This window comes from Dendropsophus ebraccatus, chromosome 3 (assembly GCF_027789765.1).
Source record: "Dendropsophus ebraccatus isolate aDenEbr1 chromosome 3, aDenEbr1.pat, whole genome shotgun sequence".
Taxonomy (NCBI): Eukaryota; Metazoa; Chordata; class Amphibia; order Anura; family Hylidae; genus Dendropsophus; species Dendropsophus ebraccatus.
In genome coordinates, this window is record NC_091456.1 from 201,565,874 (window position 1) to 201,589,456 (window position 23,583).

General features: G+C 49.7%; 2 protein-coding genes across 2 annotated transcripts in view; one reads left to right on the plus strand and one right to left on the minus strand.

The window, feature by feature from the left end:
- The window catches only part of NPR2 (natriuretic peptide receptor 2), a 103,258-nt gene extending 102,269 nt beyond the window's left edge, over positions 1 to 989 (plus strand). The window contains exon 22 of the mRNA XM_069963384.1: positions 4 to 989. Coding sequence (XP_069819485.1) covers positions 4 to 69 — 66 coding nt within the window. The 3' untranslated portion in view covers positions 70 to 989. The remainder of the gene's footprint in view (positions 1 to 3) is intronic.
- Positions 990 to 6,452: 5,463 nt separating this feature from the next.
- SPAG8 (sperm associated antigen 8) overlaps positions 6,453 to 23,583 on the minus strand; it is an 88,885-nt gene continuing 71,754 nt past the window's right edge. Inside the window, exons 5-7 of the mRNA XM_069964890.1 lie at positions 7,327 to 7,444; positions 7,133 to 7,195; positions 6,453 to 7,046 (exon numbers count right to left, since the gene is read on the minus strand). Of these exons, the coding sequence (XP_069820991.1) occupies positions 6,924 to 7,046; positions 7,133 to 7,195; positions 7,327 to 7,444 (304 nt within the window). The 3' untranslated portion in view covers positions 6,453 to 6,923. The remainder of the gene's footprint in view (positions 7,047 to 7,132; positions 7,196 to 7,326; positions 7,445 to 23,583) is intronic.

Here is a 23,583-nt window from a genome sequence, read left to right on the forward strand (position 1 = left end):
CAGGGCAAAGGGAAGATGAGGACCTTCTGGCTACTTGGCGAGATGACAGACGACGATGATGTTATTTGAGCCGCTCTTTTTCCATATCAGCTCCATGTTCAGCCAGCTGTGTCCTGAGCTGCTCACTAGACTAGTCTGGGTACCAAGGTTATCCACTAACCTACCCACAGCCGCTCTTCCCGGAGCACACTGAATATGGAGGAGCAGACCACCTCGCCTGTTCCTCTCGTCTCTGGGAACGAGTCACTATACACCAGCTATCAGCCAAGAGATGACCTCTGTATTGGTCACACGGCCACAATACCATGCAACATGTAGCCAAACTTGAGCCTGCAAAAAGCACATGATGCAGGAGGCAAGACAAGGCCTAGAACAAGCAGTAACATTGCTCACACCTATGGCCTCCACCAAAGAGATCCACAGAAAGTTCAGAAATGGATCCAGAGCATCATTCAGGTTTTTGTCCTTCCACTTCCCCTGGAGTCTTGGTAGCGGACATATCGCTTCTACTTTCTGCAGTAGATTCCACAGTTTTCATTCCTTGTTCTCGCGCTAGTTCTGCACATCCCAGGTCTCCAGCCATGCTGATCCTTCATCTTAAGACTGTAAAGGGATCCAGACAGGACAGCTTTGGGCTACACCAATCCCAGAAGGAGGTGGAGCTCAGTAACGCCATTTGTGGTCGGATCTGGCGCAGGTTTGGTGATTCCACACAATGACAATGCAGAAAGGAACGGAAAATAGACTTGAAGTGCAGTCAACTCATCGACTCTACAATACGGCTGTACCGTTCTACACGCCACACAATGCATCACAGCGCAGGGAACACTCACCTAAGGCTACAATCCAGCAGTAATTTCCCCTACAGAAACCAAAGAACGAGATCTTACTACAAGCCTCTCCATGACCGGATGTGTAGCATGTGAGTAACCGTAGCTGTACTGAGTCCATGGCACATTCAGCCTTCAATAAAGACGATCCTGAAGCTATTGTGTGGATTTTTTACAGACCTGTGTTCTTATGGTTTCTCAGCAATGGCCCAATGGCCACATGAAGTCGTCACATTGAGCAATGCTTTCCTTCAAACAGGCCACATCCCATAGACATTGATATGAACCAGTAACCCGAGAAACGTAAACATTCAAACCTTCTTAATAAAAAATACTGGTAGGCCCGGGCTATTGGTGGCGGATCTTCCAAGGTACCGGGCTGCTGTTTTCTTGTGGCTAATGTAACAGGCACCAGAGGCGGTCTATCCTGCCGACACTTACTAGTGTATACATTGAGCATGCGCTGCAGACGGACTCCCAGAACCTCTTCACTGATTACTAATATAATGTCACTCAACAACAGACAGACAGCTGTACCACTAATGTACTTCTGGGAGCACACTGAGTAAACATTCACAGGGCAGGAGGAAACCAGAATAGAATAACTTGTAGATCGCCTGTGATCATCTCCACCACCTTCCCAGTAGCATCTGATAACACAATGTAACACGATGTACACAATATTGAGGGGACCTCTGGCCTGTTCCTGCCTTGAAATGAGTTTTGGTTCACCGATATTACCAGGATTTCTATGTGCAGCGCCCTCTATAGGTAAGGCCAAGGCATCTCCAGAAGTTTAAGGTCTAGACACAAAGGGGAAGATTTATGAAGGGTGTAAACTGCCCACAGCAGCCAATCCCAGCTCAGCTTTCAGCTCTGGTAGAATAAAAGAGGAGCTGTGATTGGTTGCTGTGGGCAGTTTACACCCTTTCATAAATCTCTCCCAAAACGTCTTTTTCATTCTTTAGCCGGTCTCCTCGTGAGGTTTGGGTGATTGTCTCATTGCATCACCTGACATCTCAGCCTCGGGGTCATGGACGGCGACCCTTAGTCTCCTGTAATATGTTTCCATCCACCCCTGAATTCATTGTTCCATTAATGATCACAAAGGGGGACATTGTACTCGTTTGTTGGTCTTAAATAAAGCCCTGCCCCCTTTTTCCCAGCCAGATTTACTAATAGTCGCACGCCTCATGGCAAACCCAGCTGGCTCTGTGCAGCAAATCTACAGCTGCTTCCAGGTAATCAGGCGTGGGAGGAAACCCCCTCCAACTATCAGGAGAGCGGGGGATACGGAAGGCGTACACCAGGGGTGCAATCATAGTAAGTGTCCCCCAAAGTGTGACTGCCCAGAGTCCTGATAGCCCTCCCTCACGCTTCCATTAAGGATGAAGCTTACCGCTGTGCAAAGGGCGTTTCCCTGGAGAGATAAGGGGGCATTTACACCGTCCACCGCTCCAATATAAAGGCCGCCTGATAGAGAAGCACTGCAGATGTAATACCACAGAATACACCTGACTAGACGGTTTGCAGGCTGTAGCCGTTCCCTTGGAAGTCCTCTCGCTTCTTTCACAACGGCCCATAAAGGAAATGATAAGAAGACGCCCCTCCCAGAGAGAGCCGCTACAGTTCAGAATGTCCACCATTTGTAGATTCATGTAGAACCAGGTCCGTTGTGTCCATGGGGGCCTGGCTAGCACAGCCCTCTCAGTGACCATTATACGTGGTGCGGCACATCTCCTTCATGGTAACACCTCTTACCGATCCATCTCTAGGAGACATCATGAACACTTAGCCCTCTGCTCTGCGGAGGTTTACTCAGTGGAAGGGCAGGTTAAGACTACAGAATTCTCGCAGATAAATTCTGCCAAATTCCGTTGCCTGTACACACTCACGGCCACGCGCCTTTCCGCTGGCTCCATAGACACCATTCTATGGGCCAGCTGATTCCGCTATCCGCCAAAAGAAGTGACATTTCAATTCTTTCAGCAGAATGCAGAATCCGCCCGTGCATAGAATAGAATGGTGTTTATGGCACGGGCGGAGAGGCGCGCGGCCGTGAGCGCGTACAGGCAACGGAATTCGGCGGAATTTATCCGTGAGAATTCCGTAGTCTGAACCCACCCGAACACATGAATGGTTCACCTGCCAGTGGGTGTCTGGAATTGTTAACAATGCAGAAATCCTGGCAATCCCCAGCACCTCCATAGACTACTAGTCACCTATCTATAGCATTGCTCCCTCTATGTCATACATTACATCCCAGGCTCCCGACATATACACAGGTACCTGGAACACTAGGCTTGGTTGCAGTGTGAACACAGCCTAGACTGCGGCTACAAATCCAGTTGAGCAGAGTTGGGATGGTTGTGATGACTGAGTTGTGTGAAGCGCGAGGGTTAGGGTGGATAAAGCACACAAATGTCCTGGAGACAAGTATGGGAGACGTCAGTCGTTTATTGTACAGTGCATCTGTCGCTCAATCACTCTCACAGGGCAGGATAACCTTTCAGGGCAGGGGTCACCATTGATTGTGACAGACATCCCAGATGTTCCTCTTTACTATTCAGGACAAATGGCCACACTCAATACACCACTCACATTACAGAGTCCTTCTGCCATGAATAAAGGCCCTATTCCACGGAACGATTATCGTCTGTATTCGGCTGATATCGGCCGCTACGGACGATAATCGTCCCGTGGAATAGAGTGCAACGATCAGCCGACATCGTTCATGTCGGCTGATTGTTGCAGTCGCTTGTTTTTCAACATGTTGAAAAACAAGCAACTGATATAGCAGCGATCTGCTGCCGTCGCTCCGTTGAATAGGAGCGTCGGCAGCAGACGCTGCTATATCCTATGGGCTGCCCGGACGATCAGCGATCCCCCGGGCAGCACCCCCGCAGCTCCCCGCCCCCCCTCCCGCACTCACCCGCTCACTGCAGCCGCGCTGAATAGCGGCGTCAGCGAGCGGGGAACGAGGAGAAAACGAGCGCTGAGAGCGCTCGTTTGCTCCTCTGACGACCAGTGGAATAGGGGCATAAGGATGGTAGTGGGAGGAGGAGAAGAGTCCGCACCAAGAATGATCAGGTTTCATGCTGTTAGACTGGTTATATGCATATGAGGAGGGTTGGTTAAAAATTGTGTGTACAGCCTGATGGTGACAAACAGGGATCATTGTCCTGACTGTGATGGTGACACACGGGGATCATTCTCCTGGTTGTGCAGGTGACAAACGGGGATCATTCTCCTGGCTGTGATGGTGACACACGGGGATCATCCTCCTGGCTGTGATGGTGACACACGGGGATCATTCTCCTGGTTGTGCAGGTGACACACGGGGATCATTGTCCTGGCTGTGATGGTGACACATGGGGATCATTCTCCTGGCTGTGATGGTGACAAACGGGGATCATTGTCCTGGCTGTGATGGTGACAAACGGGGATCATTCTCCTGGCTGTAATGGTGACACACGGGGATCATTCTTCTGGCTGTGATGGTGACAAACGGGGATCATTGTCCTGACTGTGCAGGTGACACACGGGGATCATTGTCCTGGCTGTGATGGTGACACACGGGGATCATTCTCCTGGCTGTAATGGTGACACACGGGGATCATTGTCCTGGCTGTGATGGTGACACACGGGGATCATTGTCCTGGCTGTGATGGTGACAAACGGGGATCATTGTCCTGGCTGTGATGGTGACAAACGGGGATCATTCTCCTGGCTGTGATGGTGACACACGGGGATCATTGTCCTGACTGTGATGGTGACACACGGGGATCATTGTCCTGGCTGTGATGGTGACAAACGGGGATCATTCTCCTGGCTGTGATGGTGACACATGGGGATCATTGTCCTGGCTGTGATGGTGACACACGGGGATCATTGTCCTGGCTGTGATGGTGACACACGGGGATCATTGTCCTGGCTGTGATGGTGACACACGGGGATCATTGTCCTGGCTGTGATGGTGACAAACGGGGATCATTGTCCTGACTGTGATGGTGACACATGGGGATCATTCTCCTGGTTGTGCAGGTGACACACGGGGATCATTCTCCTGGCTGTGATGGTGACACATGGGGATCATTGTCCTGGCTGTGATGGTGACACACGGGGATCATTGTCCTGGCTGTGATGGTGACACACGGGGATCATTGTCCTGGCTGTGATGGTGACACACGGGGATCATTGTCCTGGCTGTGATGGTGACACACGGGGATCATTGTCCTGGCTGTGATGGTGACACACGGGGATCATTCTCCTGGCTGTGATGGTGACAAACAGGGATCATTGTCCTGGCTGTGATGGTGACACACGGGGATCATTGTCCTGGCTGTGATGGTGACAAACGGGGATCATTCTCCTGGCTGTGATGGTGACAAACGGGGATCATTCTCCTGGCTGTGATGGTGACAAACAGGGATCATTGTCCTGACTGTGATGGTGACACACGGGGATCATTGTCCTGGCTGTGCAGGTGACACACGGGGATCATTCTCCTGGCTGTGATGGTGACACACGGGGATCATTCTCCTGGCTGTGATGGTGACAAACGGGGATCATTCTCCTGGCTGTGATGGTGACACACGGGGATCATTCTCCTGGCTGTGATGGTGACAAACAGGGATCATTGTCCTGACTGTGATGGTGAAACACGGGGATCATTGTCCTGACTGTGATGGTGACACACGGGGATCATTGTCCTGACTGTGATGGTGACACACGGGGATCATTGTCCTGGCTGTGATAGTGACACACGGGGATCATTGTCCTGACTGTGATGGTGACACACGGGGATCATTGTCCTGGCTGTGATGGTGACAAACGGGGATCATTGTCCTGACTGTGATGGTGACACATGGGGATCATTCTCCTGGTTGTGCAGGTGACACACGGGGATCATTCTCCTGGCTGTGATGGTGACAAACAGGGATCATTGTCCTGACTGTGATGGTGACACACGGGGATCATTCTCCTGGCTGTGCAGGTGACACACGGGGATCATTGTCCTGGTTGTGATGGTGACAAACGGGGATCATTCTCCTGGCTGTGATGGTGACACACGGGGATCATTCTCCTGGCTGTGATGGTGACACACGGGGATCATTCTCCTGGCTGTGATGGTGACAAACGGGCATCATTGTCCTGGCTGTGATGGTGACAAACGGGGATCATTGTCCTGGCTGTGATGGTGACACACGGGGATCATTGTCCTGACTGTGGTGGTGACACACGGGGATCATTCTCCTGGTTGTGATGGTGACACACGGGGATCATTGTCCTGGTTGTGCAGGTGACACACGGGGATCATTCTCCTGGCTGTGATGGTGACACATGGGGATCATTCTCCTGGCTGTGATGGTGACACATGGGGATCATTCTCCTGGTTGTGCAGGTGACACACGGGGATCATTCTCCTGGTTGTGCAGGTGACACACGGGGATCATTCTCCTGGCTGTGATGGTGACACATGGGGATCATTCTCCTGGTTGTGCAGGTGACACACGGGGATCATTCTCCTGGTTGTGCAGGTGACACACGGGGATCATTCTCCTGGTTGTGCAGGTGACACACGGGGATCATTGTCCTGGTTGTGCAGGTGACACACGGGGATCATTGTCCTGGTTGTGCAGGTGACACACGGGGATCATTGTCCTGGTTGTGCAGGTGACACACGGGGATCATTCTCCTGGTTGTGCAGGTGACACACGGGGATCATTCTCCTGGTTGTGCAGGTGACACACGGGGATCATTCTCCTGGTTGTGCAGGTGACACACGGGGATCATTCTCCTGGCTGTGATGGTGACACACGGGGATCATTCTCCTGGTTGTGCAGGTGACACACGGGGATCATTCTCCTAAACAATCTTTTGGTTGTGACACTGACACACAAGGACCCTTCTTCCAGCTGTGTGACGGTGTGGTACGTAGAACATTCTCCCTGTTGGGACATGACTTTTCTGGTTGTGACAATGTGATGTGTATCTGGTCATTCAGATGATATGGAGATGACTCTTTTGGATCTCTCTATTGGCTGCTCAGGACTAGGTGACATATTACAATAATCTCCTATTTTGTGGGAATTACATGTTGGGATAATTTTCCAAGCTATATGGGACCGGCTGATCCAGATAATCCGATATTGGAGTGGTAAAAGCGGAGCTTCTCTTAAAGGGAGAGTGACTGGTTCTGATGTCAGAGACTCCCTGCATAGAGGAGACACATAAGGAAGGACATGAGATTAGGGACCACACAAAGCAGACAAGAGAGTCCGATCCTTGAGTGAACTTACTGTGATAGCGTGCACGTTCTCCGCCCAGAAGGTCACCGCCTGCTCACTGCGATAGTCATGTTTCTGTCACACACAAAATAGGACAATACAATAAGTCCTGGTATTCAGTTACATAGTCAGCCACTCTCCATCTGATCCCTGGGGATCTGCTGATCGCCAGCATTAGATCTGACCATTCACTCTCCGCCATCTACCTTCCTGGGAGCTGGAATCTGTGGTACGAAGCCCGCCACCTGGTGGTCTCTCTTAGTTGTAGATTCTGTGACCTTCATCTCCTTTGTTGGAGACCTCAGCTCCTCACGGATGTCCTGACTGATGAGAGAGCAGAGAAAGGTCAACGGTATACGGACACATCTCCTCTCCTCTCCCTCAGTACAGTATACGGACACATCTCCTCTCCCTCAGTACAGTATACGGACACATCTCCTCTCCGCTCCCTCAGTACAATATACAGACACATCTCCTCTCCTCTCCCTCAGTACAGTATACAGACACATCTCCTCTCCCTCAGTACAGTATACGGACACATCTCCTCTCCCTCAGTACAGTATACAGACACATCTCCTCTCCTCTCCCTCAGTACAGTATACAGACACATCTCCCCTCTTCTCCCTCAGTACAGTATACAAACACATCTCCTCTCCTCTCCCTCAGTACAGTATACAGACACATCTCCTCTCCCTCAGTACAGTATACGGACACATCTCCTCTCCCTCAGTACAGTATACAGACACATCTCCTCTCCCTCAGTACAGTATACAGACACATCTCCTCTCCTCTCCCTCAGTACAGTATACAGACACATCTCCCCTCTTCTCCCTCAGTACAGTATACAAACACATCTCCTCTCCTCTCCCTCAGTACAGTATACAGACACATCTCCTCTCCCTCAGTACAGTATACAGACACATCTCCTCTCCCTCAGTACAGTATACAGACACATCTCCCCTCTTCTCCCTCAGTACAGTATACAGACACATCTCCTCTCCTCTCCCTCAGTACAGTATACAGACACATCTCCTCTCCCTCAGTACAGTATACAGACACATCTCCTCTCCCTCAGTACAGTATACGGACACATCTCCTCTCCGCACCCTCAGTACAGTATACAGACACATCTCCTCTCCCTCAGTACAGTATACAGACACATCTCCTCTCCGCACCCTCAGTACAGTATACAGACACATCTCCTCTCCTCTCCCTCAGTACAGTATACAGACACATCTCCTCTCCTCTCCCTCAGTACAGTATACGGACACATCTCCTCTCCTCTCCCTCAGTACAGTATACGGACACATCTCCTCTCCCTCAGTACAGTATACAGACACATCTCCTCTCCTCTCCCTCAGTACAGTATACAGACACATCTCCTCTCCCTCAGTACAGTATACGGACACACCTCCTCTCCCCCAGTACAGTATACAGACACATCTCCTCTCCGCACCCTCAGTACAGTATACAGACACATCTCCTCTCCCTCAGTACAGTATACAGACACATCTCCTCTCCTCTCCCTCAGTACAGTATACGGACACATCTCCTCTCCCTCAGTACAGTATACAGACACATCTCCTCTCCCTCAGTACAGTATATGGACACATCTCCTCTCCGCTCCCTCAGTACAGTATACAGACACATCTCCTCTCCCTCAGTACAGTATACAGACACATCTCCTCTCCCTCAGTACAGTATACAGACACATCTCCTCTCCTCTCCCTCAGTACAGTATACAGACACATCTCCTCTCCTCTCCCTCAGTACAGTATACAGACACATCTCCTCTCCTCTCCCTCAGTACAGTATACGGACACATCTCCTCTCCGCTCCCTCAGTACAGTATACAGACACATCTCCTCTCCGCACCCTCAGTACAGTATACAGACACATCTCATCTCCTCTCCCTCAGTACAGTATACAGACACATCTCCTCTCCCTCAGTACAGTATACAGACACATCTCCTCTCCCTCAGTACAGTATACAGACACATCTCCTCTCCCTCAGTACAGTATACAGACACATCTCCTCTCCGCACCCTCAGTACAGTATACAGACACATCTCCTCTCCCTCAGTACAGTATACAGACACATCTCCTCTCCTCTCCCTCAGTACAGTATACAGACACATCTCCTCTCCTCTCCCTCAGTACAGTATACAGACACATCTCCTCTCCCTCAGTACAGTATACAGACACATCTCCTCTCCGCACCCTCAGTACAGTATACAGACACATCTCCTCTCCCTCAGTACAGTATACAGACACATCTCCCCTCTTCTCCCTCAGTACAGTATACAGACACATCTCCTCTCCTCTCCCTCAGTACAGTATACAGACACATCTCCTCTCCCTCAGTACAGTATACAGACACATCTCCTCTCCCTCAGTACAGTATACGGACACATCTCCTCTCCCTCAGTACAGTATACAGACACATCTCCTCTCCCTCAGTACAGTATACAGACACATCTCCTCTCCCTCAGTACAGTATACGGACACATCTCCTCTCCGCACCCTCAGTACAGTATACAGACACATCTCCTCTCCTCTCCCTCAGTACAGTATACAGACACATCTCCTCTCCCTCAGTACAGTATACGGACACATCTCCTCTCCGCACCCTCAGTACAGTATACAGACACATCTCCTCTCCTCTCCCTCAGTACAGTATACAGACACATCTCCTCTCCCTCAGTACAGTATACAGACACATCTCCTCTCCTCTCCCTCACTACAGTATACGGACACATCTCCTCTCCCTCAGTACAGTATACGGACACATCTCCTCTCCGCACCCTCAGTACAGTATACAGACACATCTCCTCTCCGCACCCTCAGTACAGTATACAGACACATCTCCTCTCCTCTCCCTCAGTACAGTATACGGACACATCTCCTCTCCTCTCCCTCAGTACAGTATACAGACACATCTCCTCTCCTCTCCCTCAGTACAGTATACAGACACATCTCCTCTCCCTCAGTACAGTATACGGACACATCTCCTCTCCCTCAGTACAGTATACAGACACATCTCCTCTCCCTCAGTACAGTATACGGACACATCTCCTCTCCTCTCCCTCAGTACAGTATACAGACACATCTCCTCTCCGCTCCCTCAGTACAGTATACAGACACATCTCCTCTCCTCTCCCTCAGTACAGTATACAGACACATCTCCTCTCCCTCAGTACAGTATACAGACACATCTCCTCTCCTCTCCCTCAGTACAGTATACAGACACATCTCCTCTCCTCTCCCTCAGTACAGTATACAGACACATCTCCTCTCCCTAAGTACAGTATACAGACACATCTCCTCTCCCTCAGTACAGTATACAGACACATCTCCTCTCCCTCAGTACAGTATACAGACACATCTCCTCTCCCTCAGTACAGTATACAGACACATCTCCTCTCCCTCAGTACAGTATACAGACACACAATGCCAGGAGGTGTAGCGGGCGTTTAACGCCAGGAGGAGTAGCGGGCGTACAATGCCAGGCGGTGTAGTGGGCGTACAATGCCAGGAGGAGTAGCGGGCGTATAATTCCAGGAGGAGTAGCGGGCGTTTAATGCCAGGAGGAGTAGCGGGCGTACAGTGCCAGGAGGAGTAGCGGGCGTACAATGCCAGGAGGAGTAGCGGGCGTACAATGCCAGGAGGAGTAGCGGGCGTACAGTGCCAGGAGGAGTAGCGGGCGTACAATGCCAGGAGGTGTAGCGGGCGTACAATGCCAGGAGGAGTAGAGGGCGTTTAATGCCAGGAGGAGTAGCGGGCGTACAGTGCCAGGAGGTGTAGCGGGCGTATAATGCCAGGAGGTGCTGCGGGCGTACAATGCCAGGAGGAGTAGAGGGCGTTTAATGCCAGGAGGAGTAGCGGGCGTACAATGCCAGGAGGAGTAGCGGGCGTACAATGCCAGGAGGAGTAGCGGGCGTACAATGCCAGGAGGAGTAGCGGGCGTACAATGCCAGGAGGTGCTGCGGGCGTATAATGCCAGGAGGTGCTGGGGGCGTACAATGCCAGGAGGAGTAGCGGGCGTACAATGCCATGAGGAGTAGCGGGCGTACAATGCCAGGAGGTGTAGCGGGCGTACAATGCCAGGAGGTGTAGCGGGCGTACAATGCCAGGAGGAGTAGTGGGCGTACAATGCCAGGAGGAGTAGCGGGCGTACAATGCCAGGAGGAGTAGCGGGCGTACAATGCCAGGAGGAGTAGCGGGCGTATAATGCCAGGAGGAGTAGCGGGCGTACAATGCCAGAAGGAGTAGCGGGCGTACAATGCCAGGAGGAGTAGCGAGCGTATAATGCCAGGAGGTGTAGCGGGCGTACAATGCCAGGAGGAGTAGCGGGCGTACAATGCCAGGAGGAGTAGCGGGCGTACAATGCCAGGAGGAGTAGCGGGCGTACAGTGCCAGGAGGTGTAGCGGGCGTACAATGCCAGGAGGTGTAGCGGGCGTACAATGCCAGGAGGTGTAGCGGGCGTACAATGCCAGGAGGTGCTGCAGGCGTACAATGGCAGGAGGAGTAGCGGGCGTACAATGCCAGGTGGTGCTGGGGGCGTACAATGCCAGGAGGTGTAGCGGGCGTACAATGCCAGGAGGTGCTGCAGGCGTACAATGGCAGGAGGAGTAGCGGGCGTACAATGCCAGGTGGTGTTTGAAGGTATATGATAGTATATTTTATAATGATGTTACTATTTACCTCCGTCAGGGAGTCAGTAAAGAAAGCTAAGATGGTGGGTACAAGCGAACCAACCAGGGAGAAGCACTGCATGATGGGAAATGTAGTTTCCCAGCCATTGCCATATTGGATATAGATTAGCTTTTAAAAACACTTGTAACTCAGGAACAATGGCAGCTAGAAAGATGGGAGACACTCAAAATACTCAGGGGGACTTGGAAGAGCAGCTAGGCTGGGGGGAATACCCCGCTAAGGTATATGGCAATTTGGATGGAGTGGATAGGAGCATGTCAGACTCACAGCCATGTTCCTTCACATTATAGCTAAGCAGGATGGGAGGAGTCCTTAGCAGGTCCATAGGCCGCACATGTAGGGCTGCAGCACAAATATTGTAGAACTTTACAACTTCAAATAGCAAATCTGGGAAGCAGAGAAATCCGGGGGATCATCCCTAAAGTATCCACCAGCAATAAGAATAAGCCGGTCAGACCGCTATAAAGATCCCCGATTATATAAGGAGCTAGGAGTGAGGGGTCCTAGGAATCCATAGGGGACTGGGAAGAACAGGGAGCTGGTCTCTGATATGAGGATATAGCGAAACCAGTCAGATGGAGTCCCGTCCTGTCATGTGCCAGGAGGAGACACCAGGCAGGAAGGAAGCGCAGAAGAAGAAGATATCCGGCCTCAAACAACAGGAGCCAAGCATTGAAACCAAGACAAGGGTGGGCTCCATATCCTATCCACAAACAGGAGCCAAGCATGGAAACCAAGACAAGGGTGGGCTCCATATCCTATCCACAAACAACAGGAGCCAAGCATGGAAACCAAGACAAGGGTGGCCTCCATATCCTATTCACAAACAGGAGCCAAGCATGGAAACCAAGACAAGGGTGGCCTCCATATCCTATCCACAAACAGGAGCCAAGCATGGAAACCAAGACAAGGGTGGGCTCCATATCCTATCCACAAACAGGAGCCAAGCATGGAAACCAAGACAAGGGTGGGCTCCATATCCTATCCACAAACAGGAGCCAAGCATGGAAACCAAGACAAGGGTGGCCTCCATATCCTATCCACAAACAGGAGCCAAGCATGGAAACCAAGACAAGGGTGGGCTCCATATCCTATCCACAAACAACAGGAGCCAAGCATGGAAACCAAGACAAGGGTGGGCTCCATATCCTATCCACAAACAGGAGCCAAGCATGGAAACCAAGACAAGGGTGGGCTCCATATCCTATCCACAAACAGGAGCCAAGCATGGAAACCAAGACAAGGGTGGGTTCCATATCCTATCCACAAACAGGAGCCAAGCATGGAAACCAAGACAAGGGTGGGCTCCATATCCTATCCAATCAGGTGTAAGCTCCGGCTCTTTCCAACACGACATTTTACCGTCTTTATTGCATGGTTGGATGATATCCATATAAAGCGGAGGAGCCTCTCCCCAATGTACGGGGGCCCCACTCTTTATTGTTCTATCACCAGGCATTGTCTCCAGAAAGTCACCTCCCTTCTAATCATAGACAATGGTCGTAATGGAGATTGTTAGGGTCTGGGTAATATTTCCCTTGTTAGAGCAGCCATGTCCACGCTGGACACATTGGAAAGACACCATGGATTTGTTTTTTTACAATTGCCTTCCATGTAACTAGGGGATAAAGATGGCACCTGAGATCGGGTGATGAGAAACTGAGATTCATATATATACACATGTATCATCTGTGCAGCTGGGGGTTTGGGAGATTATAAGGATGGTTCGTGTAGCCTGGGCCCCTCTGTTTGGCATGTCGTGTAAAGGCTCTGCATCTCGCTCATCGTCGCCCCTCCGCAGCTGACAAATGTGCACATGTAAGAGAAGCCGAGATATATATTGGGGGGGTCACGTCTGTCACATGTGCTAGGTGTGAACCTGCTCTCATCTGTGAGGAGCACAGGGGGAACCAGTGACACAAGAACACACACACAGGTATATCCCAGACCTATACATATACACACACGTCCGTCTCCCTTTAGTTATCGGGCACACATAACCCAGGAAGGCCGACAATAATAAATATGAACGCCTGATCAGCCAAGGATTGGGCGTATTCCTCGTCCCATCAGTATCAATGTTACACTGGCCGATTATCGGCCGCAGAAGTATTTTTAGCACCACTCCTGGCTGATAATGGGCCCATGTAACGTCCCTTATCTCAGGAGGGCATGTGATAGGACAGAACCCCTCCTGATGTGCATGGAGGAGCAGACACAAGCATGTCTGTCTTCACTCACTGCCGGATAGCTCCAGGATAGGAGCACGTGTAGTGGTATCGCGGGACGTTACCCGAAGTAGATTCCAAACAAGTAGTAGTTCACAGCTCCATAAAAACTTTCAATCTTTATTCGGGATGCATCTTAAAATAATAAACAAGTAAAAACATAGCAGCGCCGACGCGTTGTGAGGTACAACCTCTTGGTCATGGATCATGATTGAGAGGTTGTACCTCACAACGCGTCGGCGCTGTTATGTTTTTACTTGTTTATTATTTTAAGATGCATCCCGAATAAAGATTGAAAGTTTTTATGGAGCTGTGAACTACTACTTCTTCATGTCTGTCTTCAGTCTTTTATATTAAGAACCATTATTTTTTTGTCACCAGTGATTTGTCTAGAGTCGTCTTTGGATCCAGCAAGAACAGGCGCAGAAGTGACAGAACTGGAGAACCTGAGAAGGACCTGGTCTGAGCCAAGAAGAGGCCTTAGGTGGTGGCCATAGCTGGTAGGAAACCTCCAACAGCCCAAGGAAAGAGGAGAAAACTCAGCTGGAGATGTGAGGTAGAGAGGTCCGTGCTGGCCATCAGCGTCCTCTGCAGGCGGGATACAGATTACAGGTATCTCTGAAGATGCTGGAGTCCGTGAGTGCTGGTCATAAAGGGATGCTCCGCCACGTTCACTAGTGTCATTGGTATAAATGGCTCTCCATCTATCTGATCTCCCCGCTCTGCTTGGGCACTGGACTGCAGATGGTGCCCAGAGGACAAGTCACTTTTCATTTCAAGTAATCCAAGTACCCTCCACAAATTAGAAGCAAAGTGATCTCCTGCATGAGATATGGAAAGGCAAACCAGGAGACAGAAGGTGGGTAGTGGAGGGCAGGAACATGAGCTGTGTTACAGTACCCAGACCGCAGAACAACCAATGGAAAGTGGAAGGTCACCAATGAGGTCCATCTCACAGGGCAGTAGGTTTAACGTTAGAGACCTTATTGTGGGCACAGGTGGCACTGGCAGAAAGATAGTCCCAGATATCCTCTGGAAGTTCAAGCCACTAGAATGCTGAGACAGAAGGTGGAGTTTGGTGAACTCCGGGGTACCGGAGACAGATACTCACCTCAATCTTTTCAGAAGGAATACACAAGAGTTACAGAACCCAAACCCATGATTTATTCCTCTGGACCAAACAGAAGATCTATTGCTATTGTTATCTGCACATGAAACCTTACACAAGAAGAGAAGCCCTTGTGCTCGTCCGTAAGAGCTGAGCAGTCTGGAAGCAGCGCGGCTTTATTGGATTGGTGGCCGCAGGATGTAAAGAAGAAACCTCTGCAGGACACGTCCGTCTGGAGAAGAAACTGGGCGACGCATCTGCCATTAGGACTCTTTAGGGATAGACTGCCTCAGCACAATCCATGAGGCAGGAACCTTTCATGCTAGGACTAAATGGGGGCTATTTGAAGTATATTGGACGCCATTTTGTGTGTCAGTCTCCATTTCACATCTTTAAAGGCTTCAATGATGGATGACTCAGATGACTGTATACATGAGACTTCTAGGTCATCCAAAGAGTTTGGAGAAGGCTTTACTGATTTAATGAAGGTAGTTTGCCGAACCAACAGAACGTTTGACCAGTCTCCGTGATCCAACAGAATATAGTGCAGGGCCTAGTATCATCTCATATATAATATATGGTATACAGAATATAGTACAGGGCCTAGTATCATCTAATATATAATATATAGTATACAGAATATAGTACAGGGCCTAGTATCATCTAATATATAATATACAGAATATAGTACAGGGCCTAGTATCATCTAATATATAGTATATAGTATACAGAATATAGTACAGGGCCTAGTATCATCTAATATATAATATATAGTATACAGAATATAGTACAGGGCCTAGTATCATCTAATATATAGTATATAGTATACAGAATATAGTACAGGGCCTAGTATCATCTAATATATAGTATATAGTATACAGAATATAGTACAGGGCCTAGTATCATCTAATATATAGTATATGGTATACAGAATATAGTACAGGGCCTAGTATCAACTAATATATAGTATATAGTATACAGAATATAGTACAGGGCCTAGTATCATCTAATATATAGTATATAGTATACAGAATATAGTACAGGGCCTAGTATCATCTAATATATAATATATAGTATACAGAATATAGTACAGGGCCTAGTATCATCTAATATATAGTATATGGTATACAGAATATAGTACAGGGCCTAGTATCATCTAATATATAGTATATAGTATACAGAATATAGTACAGGGCCTAGTATCATCTAATATATAGTATATAGTATACAGAATATAGTACAGGGCCTAGTATCATCTAATATATAGTATATAGTATACAGAATATAGTACAGGGCCTAGTATCATCTAATATATAATATACAGAATGTAGTACAGGGCCTAGTATCATCTAATATATAGTATATAGTATACAGAATATAGTACAGGGCCTAGTATCATCTAATATATAGTATACAGAATATAGTACAGGGCCTAGTATCATCTAATATATAGTATATAGTATACAGAATATAGTACAGGGCCTAGTATCATCTAATATATAATATATAGTATACAGAATATAGTACAGGGCCTAGTATCATCTAATATATAGTATACAGAATATAGTACAGGGCCTAGTATCATCTAATATATAGTATATAGTATACAGAATATAGTACAGGGCCTAGTATCATCTAATATATAGTATATAGTATACAGAATATAGTGCAGGGCCTAGTATCATCTAATATATAATATACAGAATATAGTACAGGGCCTAGTATCATCTAATATATAGTATATAGTATACAGAATATAGTACAGGGCCTAGTATCATCTAATATATAGTATATAGTATACAGGATATAGTACAGGGCCTAGTATCATCTAATATATAATATATAGTATACAGAATATAGTACAGGGCCTAGTATCATCTAATATATAGTATATAGTATACAGAATATAGTACAGGGCCTAGTATCATCTAATATATAGTATATAGTATACAGAATATAGTACAGGGCCTAGTATCATCTAATATATAGTATATAGTATACAGAATATAGTACAGGGCCTAGTATCATCTAATATATAGTATATAGTATACAGAATATAGTACAGGGCCTAGTATCATCTAATATATAGTATATAGTATACAGGATATATTACAGGGCCTAGTATCATCTAATATATAGTATATAGTATACAGGATATAGTACAGGGCCTAGTATCATCTAATATATAGTATACAGGATATAGTACAGGGCCTAGTATCATCTAATATATAGTATACAGAATATAGTACAGGGCCTAGTATCATCTAATATATAGTATATAGTATACAGAATATAGTACAGGGCCTAGTATCATCTAATATATAATATATAGTATACAGAATATAGTACAGGGCCTAGTATCATCTAATATATAATATATAGTATACAGAATATAGTACAGGGCCTAGTATCATCTAATATATAGTATACAGAATATAGTACAGGGCCTAGTATCATCTAATATATAGTATATAGTATACAGGATATAGTACAGGGCCTAGTATCATCTAATATATAGTATATAGTATACAGAATATAGTGCAGGGCCTAGTATCATCTAATATATAATATACAGAATATAGTACAGGGCCTAGTATCATCTAATATATAATATATAGTATACAGAATATAGTACAGGGCCTAGTATCATGTAATATATAATATATAGTATACAGAATATAGTACAGGGCCTAGTATCATCTAATATATAGTATATAGTATACAGGATATAGTACAGGGCCTAGTATCATCTAATATATAGTATATAGTATACAGAATATAGTGCAGGGCCTAGTATCATCTAATATATAATATACAGAATATAGTACAGGGCCTAGTATCATCTAATATATAATATATAGTATACAGAATATAGTACAGGGCCTAGTATCATCTAATATATAATATACAGAATATAGTACAGGGCCTAGTATCATCTAATATATAGTATATAGTATACAGAATATAGTACAGGGCCTAGTATCATGTAATATATAATATACAGAATATAGTACAGGGCCTAGTATCATCTAATATTGTCATGGCCGCGGCGGCGTCCCGTGCTCCGGGACGCCGCCGCAACCGCCATCCAGGTCAGGCAGCCGCCGGGGTCCTGGTGCAGGGACCCGGCGCTGCTGTGTGTTCGGCCCCTGGGGGCGCCTCACCTCGTCCCGCTCCTCCTTCCGTCTGTGCCGGCCGGCGCGCGCGGCCCCGCCCCCTCGGGCGCGCGCGCGCCGGCTGTCTCAGATTTAAAGGGCCAGTCCGCCCCTAATTGGTAGTTGCACACAATCACTCCCTATAAATCCCAGCATGCCCTGTCCCCTGTGTTGGAGCCTCTACATGCTTCCCATAGCGTTTGGCCCAGCTCCCTGTTGTTCCTGTTACCTGTCCGCTACCTGGTCCCTAGTCCTTGTTCCTGATTCCTGTCCGCTACCCAGTCCCTACTCCTAGTCCCTGGTTCCTGCTTCCCGTCTCTCTGCTGTTCCTGTGTCCAGCCTGTCACCTGCGGTACGCTTACACGCCACTGTCAGTACCTGCTCCTGTCACGCCTCGCCTGCCGTCACCAGCAACCAAGCCAGGGGTAGCGACCTGGGGGTCGCCTGCCGCAGCAAGTCCATCCCGCCTTGCGGCGGGCTCTGGTGAAAACCAGCGGCCCCTTAGACTCCGCTCCCTGGTGAGGTTTGTGCCATCGCTGGTGCCGGTCCAGTGGATCCACTACTCCGGGCGTTACAGTAGGCTCCAACCATGGATCCCGGCGAGGTGCCTGATCTCCGTGACGTCGCCAGAGTGGTCGCTCAACAGGCTCAACAGATCCAGCAGCAGTCGCAGCAAATCCAGCAATTGACTGCCGCCCTACAGCAGCATACTACAGGCCAGCGCCCACCACCACCTGCAACCACCTCGGGACTTCGATTGGCCCTCCCGAATAAATATGGAGGTGATCCCAAGTTGTGCAGGGGATTCCTGACTCAATGCACAATGCATATTGAACTGTTAAGTAGTCAGTTTCCCACCGAGCGCTCTAAAGTGGCCTTTATCATCAGCCTATTGGAGGGTAGAGCTCTGGCCTGGGCCACGCCACTGTGGGACCGTGATGATCCTGTTGCTGCCAATCTCCGGGCCTTCCTGGCCGAGTTTCGCTCCGTCTTTGAGGAACCTGCCCGTGCCACCTCAGCCGAGACTGCTCTTCTCAACCTATCACAAGGGAGCTCCTCTGTCGGTGACTACGCCATCCAGTTCCGCACCCTGGCAGCTGAATTGGACTGGAATGAGGCCGCCCTAATAGCCACCTTCAAGAAGGGTCTCTCCAGCCGAGTGAAAGACGTACTCTCCGCCCGCGATCTTCCTCCTTCTCTAAACGATCTTATCCTACTGGCTACCAGAGTCGACAACCGGTTTTCCGAGAGAGAGGAGGAGGTTCGGCAGGAACGACGACTGAGCCTGCCCCGTCGCCTTCCTCGCCTGGCACCGGTGTTCCAGAGTCCCGTTGCTCCCATACTGCAGTCGCCTCCAGAAGTCCCTATGCAGGTGGAACGAGCTCGCCTGACTGCTGATGAGAGAGCCCGCCGCATGGAGCTGAATCTCTGTCTCTATTGCGGTGGTGCAGATCATTACCGGCAGAGATGTCCCCAACGTCCTCAGCGTCCGGGAAACGCTCGCACCTAGGTCCGGTGGGAGAGGCCTCCCTAGGTGTGAATGCCACCTCTCCAAGGTTGACTATACCCGTCTCCATCCAGACACCTACAGGGCAAGTTTTCCAGACTTCTGCCCTCATCGACTCTGGCTCTGCTGGCAGTTTCATCTCTGCTTCTTTGGTCCAAAGATGGCGGCTACCCGTGATCCAGCTAGCCCAACCCCGGTCTATCTCTTCGGTTACGGGGGAGATTCTTACCGAAACTGTGCACTGCCAGACGGCACCCCTAGCCCTCCGGGTGGGCGCCTTACATCAGGAGAGGATCTCCTTCTATGTCTTGAGCCATTCCTCCTCTAACATCCTGCTGGGCCTTCCTTGGCTGCAATTTCATGCCCCTAAGCTGGACTGGAGAACTGGGGAGGTTCTCAGCTGGGGCCAGGACTGTCATAACCGGTGTCTGAGATCTCCTCAACCCAAGTGCTCTACGAGGTCTCCTGCTAATGACAAGCCTCTAGCCGGTCTACCAGAGGACTACCAAGATTTCGGTGATGTTTTCTCGGCCAAGGAGGCGGACTCTCTACCACCTCATCGGGTCTATGATTGCCCTATAGACCTTCTTCCCGGGGCATCTCCTCCACGTGGTCGGGTATACCCTCTCTCTGTGCCCGAGACTGAAGCCATGTCCTCCTACATCCGGGAGCACTTACAAAAGGGCTTCATTCGTAAATCCACGTCTCCCGCTGGCGCAGGATTCTTCTTTGTCCAGAAGAAGGACGGTTCCCTTCGCCCATGCATAGACTACCGGGGCTTGAATAAGGTGACTGTTAAAAACCGCTATCCTCTTCCACTTATTCCTGAACTATTCGACCGTCTTCGTGGAGCTAAGATCTTCTCCAAGCTGGATCTCAGGGGAGCGTATAACTTGATCCGTATTCGTAAAGGAGACGAATGGAAGACCGCTTTCAACACCAGAGATGGGCACTACGAATACCTGGTCATGCCATTCGGCCTATGTAATGCTCCAGCGGTCTTCCAGGAATTCGTGAACGACATCTTCCGAGACCTCCTCTATGTCTGCGTCATTGTCTATTTGGACGACATTTTGGTCTTCTCCCCGGATCAGCAGACTCATGTGGCACAAGTGCGTCAGGTCCTCCGAAGACTACGGGCCAACCATTTATACGCCAAGCTTGAAAAGTGTGTTTTCCATCAGCGCAGTCTTCCATTTCTTGGCTATATCGTCTCCGACCAGGGTCTACAAATGGACCCGGCCAAGCTCTCAGCTGTCCTCCAATGGCCACGCCCTGTGGGACTTAGAGCAATCCAGCGTTTCCTTGGATTCGCCAACTATTATCGGCAATTCATCCCTCACTTTTCTACCCTGGTCGCACCCATCGTGGCTCTCACTAAAAAGAAGGCGGACCCCAGACGTTGGCCTCCTGAGGCCGAACAAGCCTTCAATAGCCTCAAGTCTGCCTTTGCCTCTGCTCCTGCCCTAGTCCGCCCGGATGTCTCCAGGCCGTTTTCTCTCGAGGTCGATGCTTCTTCTGTGGGCGCAGGAGCCGTTCTCTCGCAAAGGGACACAGCAGGCAAGACCAGAACCTGCGGGTTCTTTTCTAGGACTTTCTCCCCTGCCGAGAGGAACTATACTATTGGGGAACGTGAACTCCTGGCCATTAAGTTGGCACTGGAGGAGTGGCGTCATCTACTAGAGGGGGCTAAACACCCCGTTAACATCTACACGGACCACAAGAACCTCCTCTACCTCCAGTCGGCTCAACGCCTCAATCCCCGGCAGGCCAGGTGGTCTCTCTTCTTCTCTCGGTTTAACTTTACCATCCATTTTCGTCCAGCCGAGAGGAACCTAAAGGCCGATGCATTATCCCGAGCATCCGATGTCATGGGGCAAGAGGAATCTCCTCGTCACATAATACCTCCCGACCGCCTAGTACCAGTTGCTACTTCTGCTCTGCAGAGACTGCCCCCCGGGAAGACTTATGTGCGCCCCGCGCTCCGTAGACGCATCTTGAAGTGGGGGCATTCCTCTTTGGTGGCCGGGCATCCAGGAACTCAAAAGACTGGGCAATTGATCACCCGTCACTACTGGTGGCCCAATCTCCTCCAGGATGTCAAGGATTTTGTGGCTTCCTGTGCAGTCTGTGCCAGGAATAAGTCTCCCCGTCAAAGACCTGCCGGCCTACTTTTGCCCTTGCCAGTCCCGGACCATCCCTGGCACCACATTGGGATGGATTTCATCACCGACCTACCACCATCTGCGGGCAATACTGTTATTTGGGTGGTGACGGACCGCTTCTCTAAAATGGCTCACTTCGTGGCTCTTCCTGGCCTACCCTCTGCTCCTCGTCTGGCTCAGTTGTTCTTCCGACACATCTTCCGCCTGCATGGACTTCCTCTTCACATTGTGTCCGACCGAGGCTCTCAATTTGTCTCTAAGTTTTGGCGTGCCCTCTGCTCGCAGCTCCAAGTAAAGCTGGACTTCTCATCAGCCTACCATCCCCAGTCTAACGGGCAAGTGGAGAGAGTCAATCAGATCCTGGGTAACTACCTACGGCATTTTGTGTCCAGCCGCCAAGACAACTGGTCCGACCTCCTTCCATGGGCGGAATTCTCCTATAACCATCTGGACTCGAGTTCCACAGGCAAGTCTCCTTTCTATGTGGTCTACGGGCATCATCCTCGTCCTCCTCTGCCTCTCTCTCCATCCTCTGGGGTCCCAGCCGTGGAGGAGCTGTTATCTGACCTGCAGTCGATCTGGGAACAAACTCGACAGTCCTTACTCAAAGCCTCAGAACGCATGAAGGACCAGGCTGATAAGAAGAGGAGACCTGCCACGAATTTTCGTCCAGGTGACAAAGTCTGGCTCTCGGCCAAATATGTTCGACTCAAGATTCCCAGCTACAAGTTGGGTCCCCGATTCCTTGGTCCTTTTTCGGTGCTGAAACGCATAAACCCTGTCACCTACAAACTCCGCCTGCCCCCTACTATGCGGATTCCGAACACCTTCCATGTCTCCCTCTTGAAGCCTGTGGTCCTCAACCGGTTCTCCGATCAGTCTCCGTTCTCTGTTCCACAAGCCGTCTCAGACGACGTCTACGTTGTTAAAGATATTCTGGCCATGAAAACTGTCAGAGGGAGACGTTTCTTCCTGGTGGACTGGAGAGGATTTGGTCCGGAGGAGAGGTCCTGGGAACCCGAGGCTAACATCCTGGATAAAGATCTCATCAAGGGGTTCCTGCAGGCAAGAAAGAGGGGGAGGCCAAAGGGGGGGGGTACTGTCATGGCCGCGGCGGCGTCCCGTGCTCCGGGACGCCGCCGCAACCGCCATCCAGGTCAGGCAGCCGCCGGGGTCCTGGTGCAGGGACCCGGCGCTGCTGTGTGTTCGGCCCCTGGGGGCGCCTCACCTCGTCCCGCTCCTCCTTCCGTCTGTGCCGGCCGGCGCGCGCGTCCCCGCCTCCTAGGGCGCGCGCGCGCCGGCTGTCTCAGATTTAAAGGGCCAGTCCGCCCCTAATTGGTAGTTGCACACAATCACTCCCTATAAATCCCAGCATGCCCTGTCCCCTGTGTTGGAGCCTCTACATGCTTCCCATAGCGTTTGGCCCAGCTCCCTGTTGTTCCTGTTACCTGTCCGCTACCTGGTCCCTAGTCCTTGTTCCTGATTCCTGTCCGCTACCCAGTCCCTACTCCTAGTCCCTGGTTCCTGCTTCCCGTCTCTCTGCTGTTCCTGTGTCCAGCCTGTCACCTGCTGTACGCTTACAC